The sequence below is a fragment of the Hyla sarda genome, chromosome 2 (assembly GCF_029499605.1).
Source record: "Hyla sarda isolate aHylSar1 chromosome 2, aHylSar1.hap1, whole genome shotgun sequence".
NCBI classification, from domain to species: domain Eukaryota; kingdom Metazoa; phylum Chordata; class Amphibia; order Anura; family Hylidae; genus Hyla; species Hyla sarda.
Window position 1 is genome coordinate 491,297,380 of NC_079190.1, and position 24,448 is coordinate 491,321,827.

At 46.0% G+C, this 24,448-nt stretch overlaps 1 protein-coding gene across 3 annotated transcripts in view; it reads right to left on the minus strand.

Moving 5' to 3' along the window:
* Nucleotides 1–24,448, minus strand: part of KCNJ6 (potassium inwardly rectifying channel subfamily J member 6) — a 310,982-nt gene that overhangs the window by 41,484 nt on the left and 245,050 nt on the right. For 2 of the 3 annotated variants that reach the window (XM_056559635.1, XM_056559634.1), the window contains one exon: nucleotides 15,676–16,588. In XM_056559635.1, the coding sequence (XP_056415610.1) occupies nucleotides 15,676–16,564 (889 nt within the window). In that variant the 5' untranslated portion in view covers nucleotides 16,565–16,588. Of the gene's footprint in view, nucleotides 1–15,675; nucleotides 16,589–20,719; nucleotides 20,806–24,448 lie in introns of those variants that run through there. The other variant, XM_056559637.1, reaches the window with a different exon arrangement.

Below are 24,448 nucleotides of genomic sequence, written 5' to 3' on the forward strand. Positions count from 1 at the left end.
GGACGTGACATCATCATTGAGCAGTTAGACAGAAAACTTCAGAAGCTAATAACTATTGGAAGGATTAAGATTTCTTTAATAGAAGTAATTTACAAATCTGTTTAACTTTCCGGAGCAAGTTGATATGTATAAAAAAAGGTTTTGCCTGGAATACCCCTTTAAGGGTCCGATCGGCTTTTTTTTTTTTGAGCCGATTTGACCCTAAAACGGTTCAGATGCAAACCACTACTACCGGGTCATGACGGACCCCATTCACTTGCATGGGGTTCGTCGGTGACCCGGTAATTTTACAGGATGTTAGCAGAGAAAAAACTATAGAGGTTGCACTATTTTTTTCTCCGCTAAACTTCCGTCCCTCTGGCCAGATTGCTGACGGAACTCCGAATAGCGGAGTCTGACGGCAAAGTGAACGAGGCCTTAGGTATATTTCGTTCCAGTAGTGCCACCCCGCTATTCCTCTGTTTGTGCCTAATAAATATATTATTGTCTGTCAGACCAGCCTATGGCACCAATAGCAAAGAAGATAGCCTGGCCAATCCGGGTGTAATACCGTGTAAGGCCACGAGGTGGAGGGTGAACGAGAGGAATGAGCCGCGCGTCTCTGCTGTTTCTTGATACAGTATCTCCAGGACATAATATTACAGTTAAACAGCTTAGCTTTGGAATGAGTCCAAATTATGCTTTCAGATTCATTAACATAGAAGTAAATCTCGCAGTCATAAATCTGCAGGCTGGCTGTACTTGTTTTCTCCAGTTCTGGAACAGAGGTGGGCACGCTGTGTTTCCTCGCTGGTTTGGAACATTAGGATGGCTGAGAATGGTTGTTTGGTAACCACAATATCCGAGGGTTGTAGAACGATTGGTTTAGCAGTCAGTTATAGTATATTTTATCTATCTATCTATCTGTAATTTAGTAAAGAGATATATGACATTATCTATATATATATATATAAAACTCAACGTGTGTGTGTGTATGTATGTATGTATGTGTGTATGTGTGTGTATGTGTATGTATGTATGTATGTATGTATGTGTGTGTGTATGTATGTATGTATGTGTGTATATATGTATGTATGTATGTATGTGTGTGTGTATGTGTGTGTGTATGTGTGTATATATGTGTGTGTGTATGTATGTATGTGTGTATGTGTATGTATATGTATGTATGTATGTATGTATGTATGTGTATGTATGTATGTATGTGTGTATATGTATGTATGTATGTGTGTATGTATGTATGTATGTGTGTATGTGTGTGTGTATGTATGTATGTATGTATGTGTATATGTATGTATGTATGTGTGTGTGTATGTGTATGTATGTATGTATGTGTGTATATATGTATGTATGTATGTATGTATGTGTGTGTGTGTGTATGTGTGTGTGTATGTGTGTATATATGTGTGTGTGTATGTATGTATGTTCCACAAAAACTCCCAAACGGCTAAAGATATTAACATGAAACTTGGCCACATGTTACTTATATGTCAACAACAAACATAGGATAGGTGATTTAACCCTTTTACTCACCCCCATTTGCCAGGGCCGGGGTTTATGTTTAAAGTCCCATACAAGTCTGTGGGAAATATATGTTACTGCATAACTTCCAAACGGCTGGAGATATTTCCATAATACTTGGTCACATGTTACTTATATGTCCACTTAAAATATAGGATAGTTAATTCAACTCTTAACTACCCCCATTTGTGAGAGTCTGGGTTTTTGTTTATTTCAATACCTGGTAAACATATTACGGGTTCGGATATGAGGAGGGGATAGGAGGTCGGGATAGAAGGATGGGATAGGAGGTCGAGATAGGAGGTCGGGATAGGAGGTTGAGATAGGAGGTCGAGATAGGAGGTCGACATATGAGGACGGGAAAGGAGGTCGGGATAGGAGGATGGGATAGGAGGTCAAGATAGGAGGTCGAGATAGGAGGACGGGAAAGGAGGACGGGATAGGAGGACGGGATAGGAGGTCAGGATAGGAGGACGGGATAAGAGGTCGAGATAGGAGGTCAAGATATGAGGAAGGGAAAGGAGGACGGGAAAGGAGGTCGAGATAGGAGGACTGGATATGAGGACTGGATAGGAGGACGGGATAGGAGAAAGGATAGGAGGACGGGATAGGAGATCGGGATAGGAGGTCAGGATAGGAGGACGGGATAAGAGGTCGAGATAGGAGGTCGAGATATGAGGACGGGAAAGGAGGACGGGAAAGGTGGTCGAGATAGGAGGACTGGATATGAGGACTGGATAGGAGGACGGGATAGGAGGACGGGATAGGAGGTTGGGATAGGAGGTCGAGATAGGAGGTCGGAATAGGAGGTCGGAATAGGAGGACGGGATAGGAGGTCGGGATAGGAGGTCGTGATAGGAGGACGTGATAGGAGGACGGGATAGGAGATCGGGATAGGAGGTCGAGATAGGAGGTCGGAATAGGAGGTCGGAATAGGAGGACGGGATAGGAGGTCGGGATAGGAGGACGGGATATGATGACGGTATAGGAGGTCGGGACAGGAGGTCGGGATAGGAGGTCGAGATAGGAGGTCAGGATAGGAGGACGGGATAAGAGGTCGAGATAGGAGGTCGAGATATGAGGACGGGAAAGGAGGACGGGAAAGGTGGTCGAGATAGGAGGACTGGATATGAGGACTGGATAGGAGGACGGGATAGGAGGACGGGATAGGAGGTTGGGATAGGAGGTCGAGATAGGAGGTCGGAATAGGAGGTCGGAATAGGAGGACGGGATAGGAGGTCGGGATAGGAGGTCGTGATAGGAGGACGTGATAGGAGGACGGGATAGGAGATCGGGATAGGAGGTCGAGATAGGAGGTCGGAATAGGAGGTCGGAATAGGAGGACGGGATAGGAGGTCGGGATAGGAGGACGGGATATGATGACGGTATAGGAGGTCGGGACAGGAGGTCGGGATAGGAGGTCGAGATAGGAGGTCGGGATAGGAGGTCGGGATATGGGGTTGGGATATGACAACAATATATGAAGACTGGATATGAAGTCAAAAGCTTCCTCCTATGTTTATTCTCCTCCCCAACAAGGATTAGGTACGAAAAACCGGGCAACGCCGGGTACTCAGCTAGTATATATATAAAACTCAATGTGTGTGTATATGTATGTATGTATGTATGTGTGTATGTATATATGTGTGTATGTGTGTATGTATGTATGTATGTATATATGTATATGTGTGTATGTTCCAGCATCACGTCCAAACAGCTAAAGATATTAATATGAAACTTGGCCACATGTTACTTATATGTCAACAACAAACATAGGATAGATGATTTAACCATTACTCACCCCCATTTGCCAGGGTCGGGGTTTTTGTTTAAAGTCCCATACAAGTCTATGGGAAATATATAACTTCCAAACGGCTGGAGATATTTCGATAATACTTGGTCACGTTACTTATATTTCCACTTAAAATCTAGGATAGTTAATTTAACCCTTAACTACCCCCATTTGCGAGGGTCTGGGTTTTTGTTTAAAGTGCCATGCAAATCTATGGGAAATGTATGTTCCCACATAAGATTTTTCAATAGAACCCCATGCACATATTACTTATATGTCAAATAAAAATATATGATAGTTAAATTAACCCTTACCTACACCCTTATATAAAAGATGAGTTTTTTTTTCAATCCCATGCAAGTATATGGGACTTCCAGTACCTTACTCCACAAGCTCCGCTCTGCATCTCCTGGTGAATTTGTCAGTCCGGCTTGCAAGCCGCACCCCATCTCACAAAGACACACCCACTGGTTAAGCCCCACCCCTTTTATTCTCTACCCTTTTTGTGCATCGGTCTGGCTTGCAAATCACGCCCCCAGTCCCACAAAGCCACATGCCCTTGTATTTTTTAGCTTACAATATCTTCATCACAAATCAGTCCCACCTGAGGACGGGATATGAGGTCGGGATATAAGGACGGGATATGAGGTCGGGATATGAGATCGGGATATGAGGACGGGATATGAGTTTGAGATATGAGGACAGGATATGAGGTCGGGATATGGGGATGGGATATGGGTACGGGATATGGGGATGGGATATAGGGATGGGATATGAGGTCGAAATATGAGGAGGGGATATGGGGTAAGAATTTAAGGATGGGATATAAGGACAAAAGCTTCCTCCTTTGTTGCTTTTCCTCCCCCACAAGTATAAGGTAGGAAAAACCGGGCAGCGCTGGGTACTCAGCTAGTCTGTAAAAATTGTGGGACCATAACACACTGTATAATGGTCTCTGCAGGAGTGGAATATTTCATCCAGACAAATCTTAAAAAAGAATTCTGTTCGTTGCTCGACCACAGATGGTTGTGCAGTAGGAGAGTGTGTGACTGGTATTTGACTCAGAGAGCGAACCAAGCTGCAAAACATAAGGTGTGCAGAGTTCTTCCTTAGTATATATCTGTCTATCTTATCTATCTCTTGCAGGTTGGTATAGACATACCACATAATTTCTCTGTACCTTGGGACGCACACATCTGCCCATATACTGCTGGGTAATTCTAGACTTTGGATACAGCAAAAGATCACATAAAGTAAGTTTTAAAAACAGCTGCAAAAAAGCTTCGACCTTTATGAATATTTAATCCCCTTTCATTAATCCAAAGTAAACCTTGCAGCAATATTCTGTTTATCTGTGATGCCATAATAACTTCTCTTCTTCCAGCGCCAATGTGCCTGAGAACCGAGTGTACATAGAGGACCATTACAGCAAAGTTAAATGAGGCCCCCTGCTGGAGACGGCCATTATACATAATGGTGCTTGGTGCCCCCTCCTAATTCCCTCATCTTCTAGTTTAGTAGATAATCTGTGTAAGATCACCAAAAGAAGGGAGATAGGGTTACCCTAAAGAGTTTTGCCTGCCTTTGCTTGAACCATATAGCAACTGTAGATGCATAGAGAAAAAATTACCCTATAATCAGGCCAAGTACATACCATGAAGGCAGGTCAAGTACATACCTCAGTAGGAGGCCAAATAAATACCATGGAGGCAGGCCAAGTACATACCACCTACCATCTGCCTTGGAATGCCTCTGTGGTATGTACTTGACCTGCCTTCATGGTATGTACTTGGCCTGCCTCCGTGGTATGTACTTGGCCTGCTTCTGTGGTATGTACTTGGCCTGCCTTCATAGTATGTACTTGGCCTGCCTCCGTGGTATGTACTTGGCCTGCCTCCGTGGTATGTACTTGGCCTGCCTTCATGGTATGTACTTGACCTGCCTACGTGGTATGTACTTGGCCTAATTCCATGGTATCTACAGTACTTGGCCTGTCTTCATGGTATGCACTTGGCCTGGCTCCGTAGTGTGCACTTGGCCTGCCTTATGGTATGTACTTGGCCTGCCTCCAAGGTATATACATGGCCGGCCTTCATGTTGGGAAACACTAGTATAGTATATGGTGCAACATTCTGGGAGTCGGAGGATTGGTTGGATAAATGCCGGCCATTGCGTGGCTGGTATTTTTGATATAAAAATACTGGCAAGGTGGCCAAAATATTGGCTATGCCGATAAAATACCGACCAGGTGGTAGGATTAGGTTTATGCTGTCTTGGTGTTAATAAGCTTGGATATAGTTATATACATAACATTTCAGGGCAATTTGGATATTTTATGTTTGGACTTAATTGAAATAGAATCCAATTGACCATTGGTCCCCAACCCAGTCCTCAAGGCCAACCAACATTGCAGGTTATTTCAGTTACTCCATTGGAATAGAACAGTAAAAGTTCTAATCCTGGACTGTTGGTGACCTTGAGGATTGGGTTGGGGACCTCTGTGATAGCTATCTCACCCGAATCAGACCCCCTCACCTCTATCCCCACCAATTGTTGGAACAGAGGACCTCTTTTGCCTGATATGTCTTTTTTTCCAGTTGGCACCTGTTGGTTATGAACCTGCTTGTGGTGAGGGTTGACAATATCTGAGGCGGCTCTTCTGCAAATCTCCCAATAAACCTTCAGATGTAACCATCACCCGGTGCTATTCAAGGATAATAAGGCTTTTATTCCCCAACCATTTATAGGTATAAACTCTATATCTGAGACTCTTCACAAACTTTCCAGGGAGTGCAGATTGCATATTTTTCTCATTCCGAGAATGAAGTTAAAGCTAAGATCAAAGACTGTATCTTATCATTTTACTTCAAACGTAATATATTCCTTTTTTTTTTTTATTCTCTGAAAGGACAATTCAACCTGAAATGTGAGTTGTTTTAAATAAAAAGATACTTGGAACTTTACAGAAATGTATTCTACTTTTGGAGAATCTGAGGGTTTAGTCCTATGTGTGGTGCATATGCTGGAAAAGCCTCCAGGATATTTACTGAACTTAACCATATTCTCCATAGGCCGCAAGGCTGTCCGTGCTGATATGCAAAACCATACAACAGAAAAGTGATTACCAAAATGTTTATTTAATTGAATAATTAGGCAGCAAAATAACAAGCTTGTGCTGCCGAAGGACGATCATGAACCCAAAAATGTACTTACTGGAATTTTTATTTAGTGGAGTCTATTGACACGACAATAACAAGCTTGTATTCCATGCGAAGAGGAGTAATAACGGAGCACTCACCCCAACTGTGGTGCAAATAGGTACTTCTTTATTTTGGGACTTTCAGGTTGACAAGGACATCAAAGAGCAGGGAAGGCAGACAAGATCTTGTGCGGGGGGTTAGCCCCGTGTGACTGCTAACCCCCCACACAAGATCTTGTCTGCCTTCCCTGCTCTTTGATGTCCTTGTCAACCTGAAAGTCCCGAAATAAAAAAGTACCTGCTTGCACCACAGTTGGGGTGAGTGCTCCGTTATTACTCCTCTTCGCATGGAATACTGAATTGGACTGTGTTTATACGTGTAGCACCACCTGCATATACAGAGTACGCATTGTGTGTTGTGGACATCATTTATTGAGGAACCTGTACGGATATATCAAGTGGTTGTGCCAGGATTTTTTCTTTTTTCTGAGAGTGGCCAATAACAAGCTTGTACTTCCATGGGATGTTCATGAAACAAAGAATTTACTGACCGGAAATTTTCATTTCTTGGAGTCTGTAGACTTCACAATAACAAGATTGTGCTGTTGTAGGAGGACTAGGAAAACAACAATTTACTTACCTAAATTTTCATTTCCTGGAGTCCATAGGCAGCACAAGCTTGTTACTGTGCTGCCGCAGGGAGATCAGGCACTGTATTTTTCCATTTTAAGCGCTGCTCTCTGGTTTACACAAGAATTCTTAGACACCACAGTTGCGCAGGTCTTTTGAAGTTTATTTGAGAGGTAAAAGTGTTATGGCGCTAAAGTACCTCCTCCTCAGGTCCAACATAAAAACAATGTCTGTCGCCACAGCAGCACATGCTTAGCAAGTCAGGATGCCAGATATTGATTTTACATTGGACCTAAGGAAGCCAAAACGAGATGTCTATTCTTTTATTTCTCAAATATACTGCAAAAGTCCTGTGCAACTGTGGTGGCTAAGATTTCTTGTGTAAACCAGATGGCAGTGCAGAACAAGCCCCCCATCCCCTTCCTTCTTTCCCCGCATTATACCTACAATTGATTGTGATGATCATTGGTCCCAAGAGACCTGATGCTCTGGGCAAAAGTTATAGGCACCTATCCATATTCCCCAGTTCTAATTACATCACTGCTGACCTGTTTTCTCCAACTAGTCAATACAATTGCAAACATTTCTAGGAAAACCACTGATCTGCTCATGCATATTACACAACATAACCTGTGTTCTCCAAGTTCAATATTCTAAAGCTTCCATAGACAATAGAAAACAACCTTGTCCATCATTATGTGTTGACAAGGTTGGACCTGTATTGAAATAACTAGATATTATCTATTAGATCATATGTAGCATCCTACAAACCCTTCAGAACATGTTTGGGCCATAGATTATGTTATCTAGTTACTAATCTTACCTTTTGTAACCTATTAAAGGGGTTTCTGGGACTTAAAAAAAAATAAAAAAAATTCCTGTGGGCTTCAGACCTCCTCGGGCGGACCTGCGGCACAGGTGTTGGGCCTCCCTAAAGGACTGATTGTTGCAGATGTTTAAGCACTTTATCAAATAGTTAATATATTTTTCCATAAGTACTGTGTTTTATGTTATATATATATATATATATATATATATATATATGTGTGTGTGTGTTATACCTTTAAGAGAGGAGCCTTGTAAACCCATATGACCCTGCCTCCCAATGGGAACCCCTAAATTGTTAGCCATGTAGTGTAGTGGGGGGGGGAGGAGTTGCCCCGGTTCAGCCTAGAGCTGTGAGCATAGCACAAGTGTGGTAAAGGTGTGAGCCATATGTGGGGAATCTCTGAGGGAAGGCCCAGCACAAAATCTCATCTCAAGTCTTATCCATTCTTAGCCACTCTGCAAGGGATCCCCCAGACAGTGGAAACTCAAGCCCTGACGGAGAAAGTCACAGGATCTTGTGAAAACCCTAGCGGCCTGAAACAATCTTCAGTCTTATATCAAATCAGTATTAATTGGGTTAAAAGCACCATAGGTCAAAGCAAAGCAACAGGGCTCCCAAGGGGTTACACTGCATCCTCTCTACTCTGCACCATACTGCTGGTGTTACGCCGAGCGCTCCGGGTCCCCGCTCCTCCCTGGAGCGCTCGCTACACTCTCCCCGCTGCAGCGCTCCGGTCAGATCCACTGACCCGGGGCGCTGCGATTCCGCTTCCAGCCGGGATGCGATTCGCGATGCGGGTAGCGCCCGCTCGCGATGCGCACCCCGGCTCCCGTACCTGACTCGCTCTCCCTCGGTCCTGTCCCGGCGCGCGCGGCCCCGCTCCCTAGGGCGCGCGCGCGCCGGGTCTTTGCGATTTAAAGGGCCACTGCGCCGCTGATTGGCGCAGTGATTCCAATTAGTGTCTTCACCTGTGCACTTCCCTATATCACCTCACTTCTCCTGCACTTCCTTGCCGGATCTTGTTGCCATTGTGCCAGTGAAAGCGTTTCCTTGTGTGTTCCTAGCCTGTGTTCCAGACCTCCTGCCGTTGCCCCTGACTACGATCCTTGCTGCCTGCCCCGACCTTCTGCTACGTCCGACCTTGCTTCTGTCTACTCCCTTGTACCGCGCCTATCTTCAGCAGCCAGAGAGGTGAGCCGTTGCTACTGGATACGACCTGGTCACTACCGCCGCAGCAAGACCATCCCGCTTTGCGGCGGGCTCTGGTGAAAACCAGTAGTGACTTAGAACCGATCCACTAGCACGGTCCACGCCAATCCCTCTCTGGCACAGAGGATCCACTACCTGCCAGCCGGCATCGTGACAGTAGATCCGGCCATGGATCCCGCTGAAGTTCCTCTGCCAGTTGTCGCTGACCTTACCACGGTGGTCGCCCAGCAGTCACAACAGATAGCGCAACAAGGCCAACAGCTGTCTCAACTGACCGTTATGCTACAGCAGTTACTACCACAGCTTCAGCAGTCATCTCCTCCGCCAGCTCCTGCACCTCCTCCGCAGCGAGTGGCCGCTCCTGGTCTACGCCTATCCTTGCCGGATAAATTTGATGGGGACTCTAAGTTTTGCCGTGGCTTTCTTTCCCAATGTTCCCTGCATCTGGAGATGATGTCGGACCTGTTTCCCACTGAAAGGTCTAAGGTGGCTTTCGTAGTCAGCCTTCTGTCTGGAAAAGCCCTGTCTTGGGCCACACCGCTCTGGGACCGCAATGACCCCGTCACTGCCTCTGTACACTCCTTCTTCTCGGAAATCCGAAGTGTCTTTGAGGAACCTGCCCGAGCCTCTTCTGCTGAGACTGCCCTGTTGAACCTGGTCCAGGGTAATTCTTCCGTTGGCGAGTATGCCGTACAATTCCGTACTCTTGCTTCAGAATTATCCTGGAATAATGAGGCCCTCTGCGCGACCTTTAAAAAAGGCCTATCCAGCAACATTAAAGATGTTCTGGCCGCACGAGAAATTCCTGCTAATCTACATGAACTTATTCACCTAGCCACTCGCATTGACATGCGTTTTTCCGAAAGGCGTCAGGAGCTCCGCCAAGATATGGACTCTGTTCGCACGAGGCGTTTCTTCTCCTCGGCTCCTCTCTCCTCTGGTCCCCTGCAATCCGTTCCTGTGCCTCCCGCCGTGAAGGCTATGCAGGTCGACCGGTCTCGCCTGACACCTCAAGAGAGGACACGACGCCGCATGGAGAACCTCTGCCTGTACTGTGCTAGTACCGAACACTTCCTGAGGGATTGTCCTATCCGTCCTCCCCGCCTGGAAAGACGTACGCTGACTCCGCACAAAGGTGAGACAGTCCTTGATGTCTACTCTGCTTCTCCACGTCTTACTGTGCCTGTGCGGATGTCTGCCTCTGCCTTCTCCTTCTCTACTGTGGCCTTCTTGGACTCTGGATCTGCAGGAAATTTTATTTTGGCCTCTCTCGTCAACAGGTTCAACATCCCAGTGACCAGTCTCGCCAGACCCCTTTACATCAATTGTGTAAACAATGAAAGATTGGACTGTACCATACGTTTCCGCACGGAGCCCCTTCTAATGAGCATCGGATCTCATCACGAGAGGATTGAACTTTTGGTCCTCCCCAATTGCACCTCGGAAATTCTCCTTGGACTTCCCTGGCTTCAACTTCATTCCCCAACCCTGGATTGGTCCACTGGGGAGATCAAGAGTTGGGGGCCCTCTTGTTCCAAGGACTGTCTAAAACCGGTTCCCAGTAACCCTTGCCGTGACTCTGTGGTTCCTCCAGTAACCGGTCTCCCTAAGGCCTATATGGACTTCGCGGATGTTTTCTGCAAAAAACAAGCTGAGACTCTACCTCCTCACAGGCCTTATGATTGTCCTATCGACCTCCTCCCGGGCACTACTCCACCCCGGGGCAGAATTTATCCTCTCTCTGCCCCAGAGACTCTTGCCATGTCTGAATACGTCCAGGAAAATTTAAAAAAGGGCTTTATCCGTAAATCCTCCTCTCCTGCCGGAGCCGGATTTTTCTTTGTGTCCAAAAAAGATGGCTCCCTACGTCCTTGCATTGACTACCGCGGTCTTAATAAAATCACGGTTAAGAACCGCTACCCCCTACCCCTCATCTCTGAACTCTTTGATCGCCTCCAAGGTGCCCACATCTTTACTAAACTGGACTTAAGAGGTGCCTATAACCTCATCCGCATCAGAGAGGGGGATGAGTGGAAAACGGCATTTAACACCAGAGATGGACACTTTGAGTATCTGGTCATGCCCTTTGGCCTGTGCAACGCCCCTGCTGTCTTCCAAGACTTTGTTAATGAAATTTTTCGTGATCTGTTATACTCCTGTGTTGTTGTATATCTGGACGATATCCTAATTTTTTCTGCCAATCTAGAAGAACACCGTCAGCATGTCCGTATGGTTCTTCAGAGACTTCGTGACAATCAACTCTATGCCAAAATTGAGAAATGTCTGTTTGAATGCCAATCTCTTCCTTTTCTAGGATATTTGGTCTCTGGCCAGGGACTACAAATGGATCCAGACAAACTCTCTGCCGTCTTAGATTGGCCACGCCCCTCCGGACTCCGTGCTATCCAACGCTTTTTGGGGTTCGCCAATTATTACAGGCAATTTATTCCACATTTTTCTACTGTTGTGGCTCCTATCGTGGCTTTAACCAAAAAAAATGCCGATCCCAAGTCTTGGCCTCCTCAAGCGGAAGACGCCTTTAAACGACTCAAGTCTGCCTTTTCTTCGGCTCCCGTGCTCTCCAGACCTGACCCTTCCAAACCCTTCCTATTGGAGGTTGATGCCTCCTCAGTGGGAGCTGGAGCTGTTCTTCTACAAAAAAATTCTTCCGGGCATGCTGTCACTTGTGGTTTTTTTTCTAGGACCTTCTCTCCGGCGGAGAGGAACTACTCCATCGGGGATCGAGAGCTTCTAGCCATTAAATTAGCACTTGAGGAATGGAGGCATCTGCTGGAGGGATCAAGATTTCCAGTTATTATTTACACCGACCACAAGAACCTCTCCTACCTCCAGTCTGCCCAACGGCTGAATCCTCGCCAGGCCCGGTGGTCTCTGTTCTTTGCCCGATTTAATTTTGAGATTCACTTTCGTCCTGCCGATAAGAACATTAGGGCCGATGCTCTCTCTCGTTCCTCGGATGCCTCAGAAGTTGAACTCTCTCCGCAACACATCATTCCACCTGACTGCCTGATCTCCACTTCTCCAGCCTCCATCAGGCAAACTCCTCCAGGAAAGACCTTTGTTTCTCCACGCCAACGCCTCGGAATCCTCAAATGGGGTCACTCCTCCCATCTCGCAGGTCATGTGGGCATCAAGAAATCTGTGCAACTCATCTCCCACTTCTATTGGTGGCCGACTCTGGAGACGGATGTTGTGGACTTTGTGCGAGCCTGCACTATCTGTGCCCGGGATAAGACTCCTCGCCAGAAGCCCGCTGGTTTTCTTCATCCCCTGCCTGTCCCCGAACAGCCTTGGTCTCTGATTGGTATGGATTTTATTACTGATTTACCCCCTTCCCGTGGCAACACTGTTATTTGGGTGGTCGTTGATCGATTCTCCAAAATGGCACATTTCATCCCTCTTCCTGGTCTTCCTTCAGCGCCTCAGTTGGCTAAACAATTTTTTGTACACATTTTTCGTCTTCACGGGTTGCCTACGCAGATCGTCTCGGATAGAGGCGTCCAATTCGTGTCTAAATTCTGGAGGGCTCTCTGTAAACAACTCAAGATTAAATTAAATTTTTCTTCTGCATATCATCCCCAGTCCAATGGACAAGTAGAAAGAATTAACCAGGTCTTGGGTGATTATTTGCGACATTTTGTTTCCTCCCGCCAGGATGACTGGGCAGATCTCCTTCCATGGGCCGAATTCTCGTATAACTTCAGAGTCTCTGAATCTTCCTCCAAATCCCCATTTTTCGTGGTGTACGGCCGTCACCCTCTTCCCCCCCTCCCTACCCCCTTGCCCTCTGGTCTGCCCGCTGTGGATGAAATTTCTCGTGACCTTTCCATCATATGGAGAGAGACCCAAAATTCTCTCTTACAGGCTTCATCACGCATGAAGAAGTTCGCGGATAAGAAAAGAAGAGCTCCTCCCGTTTTTTCCCCTGGAGACAAGGTATGGCTCTCCGCTAAATATGTCCGCTTCCGTGTCCCTAGCTACAAGTTGGGACCACGCTATCTTGGTCCTTTCAAAATTTTGTGTCAAATTAATCCTGTCTCTTACAAACTTCTTCTTCCTCCTTCTCTTCGTATCCCTAATGCCTTTCACGTCTCTCTTCTTAAACCACTCATCCTCAACCGTTTTTCTCCCAAATCTGTTCCTCCCACTCCTGTTTCCGGCTCCTCGGACATCTTCTCTGTCAAAGAGATCTTAGCTTCTAAAAAGGTCAGAGGGAAAACTTAGTGGACTGGGAGGGTTGTGGTCCTGAAGAGAGATCCTGGGAACCTGAGGACAACATCCTAGACAAAAGTCTGCTCCTCAGGTTCTCAGGCTCTAAGAAGAGGGGGAGACCCAAGGGGGGGGGTACTGTTACGCCGAGCGCTCCGGGTCCCCGCTCCTCCCCGGAGCGCTCGCTACACTCTCCCCGCTGCAGCGCTCCGGTCAGATCCACTGACCCGGGGCGCTGCGATTCCGCTTCCAGCCGGGATGCGATTCGCGATGCGGGTAGCGCCCGCTCGCGATGCGCACCCCGGCTCCCGTACCTGACTCGCTCTCCCTCGGTCCTGTCCCGGCGCGCGCGGCCCCGCTCCCTAGGGCGCGCGCGCGCCGGGTCTTTGCGATTTAAAGGGCCACTGCGCCGCTGATTGGCGCAGTGATTCCAATTAGTGTCTTCACCTGTGCACTTCCCTATATCACCTCACTTCCCCTGCACTTCCTTGCCGGATCTTGTTGCCATCGTGCCAGTGAAAGCGTTTCCTTGTGTGTTCCTAGCCTGTGTTCCAGACCTCCTGCCGTTGCCCCTGACTACGATCCTTGCTGCCTGCCCCGACCTTCTGCTACGTCCGACCTTGCTTCTGTCTACTCCCTTGTACCGCGCCTATCTTCAGCAGCCAGAGAGGTGAGCCGTTGCTACTGGATACGACCTGGTCACTACCGCCGCAGCAAGACCATCCCGCTTTGCGGCGGGCTCTGGTGAAAACCAGTAGTGACTTAGAACCGATCCACTAGCACGGTCCACGCCAATCCCTCTCTGGCACAGAGGATCCACTACCTGCCAGCCGGCATCGTGACAGCTGGCATGCAATACCATCTGCACCCTGCTTAGTAAAGACAGTTATCCGTAACCTGACGTCGGTGTGTTTCTTTACTCCCCATGTCTGGCCCAGGAGTAGCTGTCTCCAACCTCGGACGGTGTATATTTCTTAATTGAAGAGCCAAGGTACGTGCTCTCAAATCCCCCAAGTGCGAGTAAAAAGTGCAAGTGTTCACACAAAAAACCATGCATGAGGATGCGGTCTATCGCAAGCCCTTCTCCGAAAGTAGAGAGGCCCCCCAACAAACCATACCCTTCACCTCCGGGCCAAAAGGCACCTGCAAGGTTCCAGGTACAATGTCCCCTTTTCACCGAAGCTACTCAGGGACCGAAAGTGTTCCCGGCAGACAACTAGGCGTTAACCAGGTTGTCACTAAGGAACCAGTAAAACCGGTTTGGCACCCTGCCGAAGCAGGGTTGCCATGGGGTATAGCAGGGAGGTTAGGAACCTCATGGCCACACACACCTCCCCTAGACCGGCAGGAGGGACACCCAGAAGGGCTACCGCACCCTACCAAATCCTAGTGAACAAACAGAACACAAAAAGTGATAAAAAAAAAAGTGGATGTGCGCAGTGTGTAATACCGCCCGGACATTCGACCGGATCTATAAAAATTCCCCGATCCAAGCCGGAAGGCCGGGATACTTAGGGTGAGTGCCCAGAAGAGTGAGAGAAAAAGTGTGTGCTACATGCTTTCCTTCAAGTGGGGTTGCTAATCCCAAGTGAATTGCAGCACCCTGGGGTCACCACTCCCAGGGCACTTGTGCACCCCGGCCTTCACTCTACCCGGACCTTAAGGTCAGATCCAGCAGGAACAGGTCTCATAAAGTCCTCCACAGCCATCCCTGGTACACCTGTCCTACTGTGTGGTTTCCCATCCTGCCTTGGTGGTCTTCCACACTGCCAACTAACAGGAAAGGTACTACACTTGATCTTAGCCAAAAGGCCGAGAAGCGAACCTAGGACTGTGCATAGGCTAACGGTGCCCTGGTGTCACAAAGTGATCAGGTAGTCTTTACACCCCGTGTCACCACAGATGTCGTATTCTGCATCTCAGTTCCCACTTAAGGCTATGTTCATGCAGTGGAATTGCACTGAGTGTATTCTGCTTGGAATATTCCGATTTTTTACAGAATTTTATACAGAGCCCCATAGAAGTAAAGGTCACTCTGAATTCCATCCAGAATCTGTGTATCTGTGTTGCTATGCAGTACTGGGTTCATAGGTTTGAGTCCAGCCAGAAGAACACCCACATTGCTTTGGTCTAGCATGAACATATTGGACCCATCAGCAAATGCTTGTATTGGGCCTACCACCATATCTGAAATGTGAACAAGGTTATAGCACAGACTTTAGAGTCAACAACCATAGACAAATCTAGTTGAACTTATAAGGAAATTACCTGTAGCTTCAACCATTCCTTCCAAGATGACCACGATCTCAAGATCTTCTTTTGGTAACTGAGCTTTTGAAATATCCCAGAATGGGCTGTGCTGATTGATTTCATGGCTTATAATCAGAGGAGAAACCAAAAAGAGTCGATCATCTCCGGTGTCATACCCAACGTTGATGTCCGTCTGGTTGAGTGGTATGAACTCCCCCTCCTTCGTCTGTTTGGATTTGATCAATTTCGCTCTAATTGATGCCTCCACAATGTGTGAGTTCCTGAGATCCCCCACCCGGAACATCAGACACAGTTTTCCATCTCTCATGGAGATGACGGCATTGGTTGAAAAGACCAAAGTCTCAGCCCTCTTTTTGGGTTGGGATATTTTAACAAACATGCAGCCAACCATAAAAGCATTGACAATTGAACCTAAAACGGACTGTACTAGTAGAAGTATGATCCCTTCTGGACACTTGTCCGTAATAACCCTATGTCCATAGCCGATCGTTGTCTCTGTCTCTATCGAGAATAAAAAAGCTGAAACAAACCCATTAAGATTATCCACGCATGGACTCCAATCTTTGTCTTGTAAATGATCCAGATCTCCTCGAATGTATGCTATAAGCCACCATATCATCCCAAAAAACAACCATGTTACTGTGTAAACTAAGACAAATATAAACAAGTTGAACCTCCATTTGAGATCCACCAAAGTGGTGAAGATATCACTAAGGTATCGATAGGTCTCTCGGACATTCCCATGGTGAACATTGCACTTTCCATCCTTGCGTACATATCTCTGGATCTTCCGTTTTGTGCACTTTTGCTTGGTGATCTCCTCCCTGACTTGTTTTGGAAGCTTTGGTTGTCGTTTCGAGATGGAACTCTCCACGTCTTCCTCCATCAGGACTTATTTGAGGCTTGGAAGCTGGCAACATGAAAAAGAAAAGCAAACATATTAAAATTTGAAGGAGATTTTTTTTTTGTAAAAGTCAAATAGTAAAGGTAAATCGGTTATCAATAGGTTATCCAAACCGTAAAAGTAAATCATGACAACAATTGTTGGTCTCAGGGATTCAGTTTATCCCTCATTTAGTCTTACGAGTTGTCTAGTTTCAAGGTCCTTATTTTTTGGCCTGAGTGGAGAATAGTTACAAAGACAGGGGCGTACTGACTGGCCTGTCCGATCAGACGTTGTCCGAGGGCCCGGCCGGGTAAAGGGTCCTCCGCTGCTGCCGCTACTGAGGATCCTGGACACTTGTCCCAGATCCTCAGCAGACAGCGCTGCCTTCTCCTGTGTGTGCGGTACACGCACATACAGGAGAAGGCATCCCCTCTGTGTGAGCGGCATCTGCGCCTACACAGAGGAGATGTGACCTCCGTCCCCGCTGCGCAGTGCAGGCGTCGATGACATCACTCATTAGCGCCTGTACTGTGGAGGAAGGAAGATGCAGGGCCCTGCTGAACTCCGGAGGAGAAGATCACTGTGTGGGACATCAGGTGAGCATCATTTTTTTTTTCAACCTGGGATTTTGTCTACACCCACTGTGGGGGGACCCCGCTGCCTACACCTACTGTGGGGGGGGGGGGGGGGGGCGCCGCTGTCTACACCTACTGTGGGGGGACACCGCTGCCACTACCTCCAGGGGACATTACCTACCTGTTACTTCCATAAGCAACACCTTAATTTCTGTCCGCTAACACAAAATACTCTGAAAACTAGTCTCTGGATCCAGAGTCTGGATCAACCTGGGATTGGGGAGGCTGTCTTCACCTACTGTGGGGGGACTCCACTGCCTACACCTACTGTGGGGGACCCCGCTGCCTACACCTACTGTGGGGGACCCCGCTGCCTACACCTACTGTGGGGGGGACCCGCTGTCTACACCTACTGTGGTGGGACCCCGCTTCCTACACTTACTGTGGGGGGGCCCCGCTGCCTACACCTACTGTAGGGGGATCGGGGGACCCCTCTGCCTACAACTACTGTGGGGGGGACCCGCTGTCTACACCTACTGTGGTGGGACCCCGCTTCCTACACTTACTGTGGGGGGGGGGGCCCCGCTGCCTACATCTACTGTAGGGGGACCGGGGGACCCTGCTGCCTACACCTACTGTGGGGGGACCCCGCTGCCTACACCTACTGTGGGTGGACGCCGCTGCCCATATCTACTGTGGGGGTGACGCCGCTGCCTACACCTACTGTGAGGGGGACCCGCTGTCTTCACCTACTGTGGGAGGACCCCGCTGCCACTACCTCCTGGGGACATTACCTACCTGTAACTTCCATAAACAACACCTTATTTTCTGTCTGCTAACACAAAATACTCTGAAAACTAGACTCTGGATCTGCCGGAGAGGGTTGCTGGCTACATACTTGACTAACTACCTGGCTACCTAACTTTATACCTGGATGCCTCACCACTTACCTACATACCTGGCTATCTAACTATCTACATACCTTGCTTCCTACCTACATACCTGGCTACCTAACTATGTACATACCTGGAGTTCATACATGGCTGCCTAAGTACCTACCTACATATCTGGCTTCCTAATCTACCTACCTAGTTACCTATTTACCTGGCTACCTACCTACCTGCCCTTTAAATGTGCAGGACACCAAGGAGGGCATTATTACACTTTTTGGACCTATAGATGGGAAAATTGTGCAGAGGAGGGGAGGGCACTGGAAAAATGCAACATTGTCCAACATGTTTGTCCTGCAGATGAGATTGACATGGCGGTCTGATCCAGACAGATCAGAAAAGACGTAATTGTGAGTCCCTTTATGTAACTGTAATCACTTCTATGGTACAGATCCTGTGTACAGCTGATATCTAGTGCCATATGGTCCTGTATATTATCACTTATATTGTATAAAGATCTCTGTACAGCTGATATCTACCGCTATATGGTCCTGTATATAATCACTTTTATAGTATACAGACCCTGTATAGTATACTGGTCTGTGTATAGTGGTTTTATTTAGTACAGTATGATGGTATTATCCAGTTATTGTGTGGTGGTATATATTTACTCATTGTATATTGGTATTATTGGTCATGGAAAATTATTTTACCTACATTAAAGTGTTTCTTTTATATAAAATGTGTAGGGCTGGTGGAGGGATTTGGGTAGAATAGGGTCTGAAGTGTGACCAGCGTAGGAGTATTGCAAGGGGCCCTTGATTTTTTTTGGGTCCGGGGGCCCTGAGTGTTGTCAGTCCGCCCCTGTACAAAGAACAGTTACAAAGGTCTGTAGGAAACAGAAAGCTCAGTCATTTGGGTAATCTCTGTGCAATGCTTCATTCCTCCTGTGGTGGCGCTGCATGGAAATGAAACACTGTCTACCAGGTTTCCTCAGAGATTACAGTTGATCGCTTAGGATTTCAGTGGGGGGAGGACTCTAATTGTCAGGTGACTGTTCACACAAGTATGGATTGTCCACAGCGGACTACCCTTTCAATGAGTTATTCCCATTGAAATCTGGGAATATGACATCTCTTTATGACAGCTGGGGTTCCAACCTCTGGGACACTCACTAATGCTGAGAATAAATGGGCTATCCCCTTTACAGGACCCCAGTCACCAGGGGACAATAGGGAACAATATCATGGCTCTATTTAATTCAGAAAGTGTCATTGTGCTGGGAAAAGATAGAAGGGACTAAATCAGAACTGTGTCCCCCATTATTCTCAGGATCAATGGGATAGGTCAGACTCTTATCAATCCTATAAACTGAGTCCTGCTGGGTGGAGAGCATTTAGTGCCACATGACAATAGGTGATCTGAGTAATTTTATTGTACGCTATCCAGGGGAATAATGTCTAAATGAGTCAAATTAGTGTAGACGACGCATCACTTCTGTAAACTATTAATTTGGAGTCAAATTCTGGATTTGGGAGAGCTGGTATCTCCATTGAGGACCATCAGGGCTTCATATCAAAAGCAGCAGGAAGGAAAGCCTTGGCTTGGGAGGGGGTGATGAAGGTCTGCATAATCATTCTCTTTATTGTTAAGCCAAGGACATGGACAGTGGGCCCACTGTCACCCAAGGGCCCACATATGCCTTGCTTTGGCCTTGACTACATATAGGATGATATGGCTAAGGGAATGGAAAGGGGGCCCACTGTCACCCAAGGGCCCACATATGCCTTGCTTCGGCCTTGACTACATATAGGATGATATGGCTAAGGGAATGGAAAGGGGGCCCACTGTTACTCAAGGTCCCACATATGCCTTGCTCTGACCTTGACTACATGTAGGATGATATGGCTAAGGGAATGGAAAGGGGGCCCACTGTCACCCAAGGGCCCACATATGCCTTGCTTCGGCCTTGACTACATATAGGATGATATGGCTAAGGGAATGGAAAGGGGGCCCACTGTTACCCAAGGGCCCACATATGCCTTGCTCTGACCTTGACTACATGTAGGATGATATGGCTAAGGGAATGGAAAGGGGGCCCACTGTCACCCAAGGACCTACATGTGCATTGCTTCAGCCTTGACTACAAGTAGAATGATATGGCTAAGGGAATGGAAAGGGGGCCCACTGTCAACCAAGGGCCCACGTGTGCATTGCTTCAGCCTTGACTACAAGTAGAATGATATGGCTAAGGGAATGGAAAGGGGGCCCACTGTCACCCAAGGGCCCACATTTGCCTGGCTCCTGCCTTGACTACATGTAGGATGATATGGCTAAGGGAATGGAAAGGGGGCCCACTGTCACCCAAGGACCTACATGTGCATTGCTTCAGCCTTGACTACAAGTAGAATGATATGGCTAAGGGAATGGAAAGGGGGCCCACTGTCAACCAAGGGCCCACGTGTGCATTGCTTCAGCCTTGACTACAAGTAGAATGATATGGCTAAGGGAATGGAAAGGGGGCCCACTGTCACCCAAGGGCCCACATTTGCCTGGCTCCTGCCTTGACTACATGTAGGATGATATGGCTAAGGGAATGGCCGGTGGGACCACTGTTACCCAAGGGCCCACATATGCCTGGCTCAGGCCTTGACTACAAGTAGAATGATATGGCTATAGGGGTGACTTGCCCCCGTGTTGATCCTCCTCGTCTGCTCTGCTAACACAGTGTCAATCCAGATCTAAGCTGACTCATGTCCGATAGTCTGGTTGCTAGGGATACACTTCCTAGTAACCACTGCTTTTTAAGGTGGTTACCAATAAACTCATCCCCAGCAACCAGAGTTGAAGAGAGAATCCCCATTGCAGGAGAGTGCAGAAGGGGTATAAAGCTTTAAGGGGACATATCTAGCCTATATCTATATTTGTGGCCTACTTGCCAAAAGACTGGAGTTTACAGTAATTTAGATGGTAGTGATGGGTGTTCCTGGGCATAATGGGTGGGGTCTATAATTATGGGTGGGGTTTATAAGTATGGGTGGGGCTTATAATTATGGGTGGAGCTTATAATTATCAACATTTTGGATTTAAATATTGATAAGTATCATTGATCCTACAGTCTGTATATTATATGTTTATTCCATTATTATGAAAGGATTTTTTGACCATTACGATTCCTACCAATGATTGGAACAGTGGTCGCCAAACTGTGGATCTCCAGCAGTTGCAAAACTACAACTCCCAGCATGCCCGGACAGCGCCAACGGCGCAACCACTGGAGGTAAACAGTTTGGAAAACACTGCACTAGAACAAGTTGGTAACCATAGGAAGTTCACAGGTGTCCGCATGGTCAGCCTTTGCCTACAATGAAGCCTAGAAAGCTTATCCTATCAATGTCTAATAAAGGACTAACCTTCCAATAGTATTATTCGTGACTATAAAATTTTGGAAGGCCGTTCCTGTTTCAATGAATCATCCTTTAAAGAGTGACTGTCATGATCTTGTTAAATTTTATAATGCTCCCAATTCCCTCCCCTTATCATGATAAACCATCCCCTGCCTTTATTTTTATTATTTTTACATTTTCTACCTTCATATTGCTCTGTATTTTCTACTAAGTCTCAGTGTGACATCATCTGAAGCCATACAGGGGAGAACTTCCTCCCTCACTCTGCTACACACAGCCCAGAGCAGTTCAGTGTGAGATAAGCTATGATTGGATAAGGCTGCACACACACTCCCCTTAGCATTTCCTGCTTTTGGACTTGTGCCAGGCCAGCAGGAGTCCAAAGTCTATGCAAAAGATAGGGAAAATGTGCTCTAGACAAGTAGGGAGACATTTAGTGGCAGATTTTTTAAACACATATAAAACAGAAAACATAATTTTTTTTTAAATAAAAAGTACTTTAGAATTTTTTCTTTATTTACCATAAGAAGTGCAATACAAAAAATGTGTTTTAATAAGAGTGCCCATTTAAGGAATGTAACATCTGTTTGTTTCCATAAATCAATATATGAGCGGAAGTCTAAGCATTACACACTGTATACATATAACATCATAGACAACAATACACAGGGCTACATGCCAGTTTTCATTAGCATTTCTCTGCCTTACATGGTTTTCATTAAACATAAAAATTGTGATGTTTTCCCTCCACGCCCAAGGGCAGCGGCGATAGGAAATAGACATGTAACCACGTTGCCACTTTAAATTGGGTCATTTTGGAGAAATGTATAGCGCTGGCTTAATGCAGCCAAAACACTATACATTTTTCATAAGGAATGAAAGCAGCGAGCTGGTCTCAAAACTAAACGCGTCTTTGTGCGTAAATTTTGTAAATGTAGTTGAGATAAGGTGGCCATTTGGCACAACACCGGTATATTTTTCATTATATTACATTTATCATTCTGTACTGATCCTGAGTTATATCCTGTATTATACTCCAGAGCTGTACTCACTATTCTGCTGGTGAGGTCACTGTGTACATACATTACATTACATATCCTGTACTGATCCTGTGTGATATCCTGTATTATACTCCAGAGCTGTACTCACTATTCTGCTGGTTGGGTCACTGTGTACATACATTACATTACTTATCCTGTACTGATCCTGTGTGATATCCTGTATTATACTCCAGAGCTGTACTCACTATTCTGCTGGTGAGGTCACTGTGTTCATACATTACATTACTTATCCTGTACTGATCCTGAGTTATATCCTGTATTATACCCCAGAGCTGTACTCACTATTCTGCTGGTGAGGTCACTGTGTACATACATTACATTACTTATCCTGTACTGATCCTGTGTGATATCCTGTATTATACTCCAGAGCTGTACTCACTATTCTGCTGGTGAGGTCACTTATGGACATTTATCAACGGGTTTAGTCAGGTTTTCTTTACTATAATTGTCGCAAAATTGTCGCAACTGCGACTACGCAATTTTTCGTGCGACATTTTGACTAGAAAGCAAGAAAAGCAAGTTTTCCAAAAATTAACTATGTAGTAATAATTTTAAAATGGACTACGGGTAGTCAGGTATTTATTAACTGCGACAGTCGCAACTGCACAAAAAAAAGTCGCAACAGCGAAAATTGACTAAATTTACTCCAGCTCAAACATGGAGCAGAAAAAGCTACTACCAAAGTAAAAAAGGAAAAATTGCTTACGTGAAAGAAAATTATCAACAGGCTGAAACAAGTTGATAAATAAGTCGCACATAAGCAAAAAAAAAGTAAGGAAAAAATTACTAAAAAAAAGAATACATAAGAAAACATTGATAAATGTCCCTCACTGTGTACATACATTATATTACTTATCCTGTACTGATCCTGAGTTATATCCTGTATTATACTCCAGAGCTGTACTCACTATTCTGCTGGTGAGGTCACTGTGTACATACATTACATTACTTATCCTGTACTGATCCTGAGTTATATCCTGTGTTATACTCCAGAGCTGTACTCACTATTCTGCTGGTGAGGTCACTGTGTACATACATTACATTACTTATCCTGTACTGATCCTGAGTTATATCCTGTCTTATACTCGAGAGCTGTACTCACTATTCTGCTGGTGAGGTCACTGTGTACATACATTATATTACTTATCCTGTACTGATCCTGAGTGATATCCTGTATTATACTCCAGAGTTGTATTCACTATTCTGCTGGTGAGGTCACTGTGTACATACATTACATTACTTATCCTGTACTGATCCTGAGTTATATCCTGTATTATACTCCAGAGCTGTACTCACTATTCTGATGGTGAGGTCACTGTGTACATACATTACATTACTTATCCTGTACTGATGCTGAGTTATATCCTGTATTATACTCCAGATCTGTACTCACTATTCTGCTGGTGAGATCACTGTGTACAAACATTACATTACTTATCCTGTTCTGATCCTGAGTTATATCCTGTATTATACTCCAGAGCTGTACTCACTATTCTGCTGGTGAGGTCACTGTGTACATACATTACATTACTTATCCTGTACTGATCCTGAGTTATATCCTGTATTATACTCCAGAGCTGTACTCACTATTCTGCTGGTGGGGTTACTGTGTACATACATTACATTACTTATCCTGTACTGATCCTTAGTTATATATCAGACAGGAGGCTCATATCTTATGCATTAATCTTTCTTTATTAATGCCCATAGCAGAAAATGCACTATTTAATGTAAAGAAAAATGAACAGAAACTTGAACTACAACTCCCAGCAGTCCTAGGGCCACAGTGGCCACTCCCAACCCTGTAGGCCCTATATAAGGACTGCCTCATAACAGATCTACCTCTTTCTTTCTGCTCATAGCAGATTTCAGATAAGTGATTCCATTTCTATATATATATTTTCAGTTATATCTGGCGTTTTTATAGCCTGAGGGAGCTACCTTTCCTTCT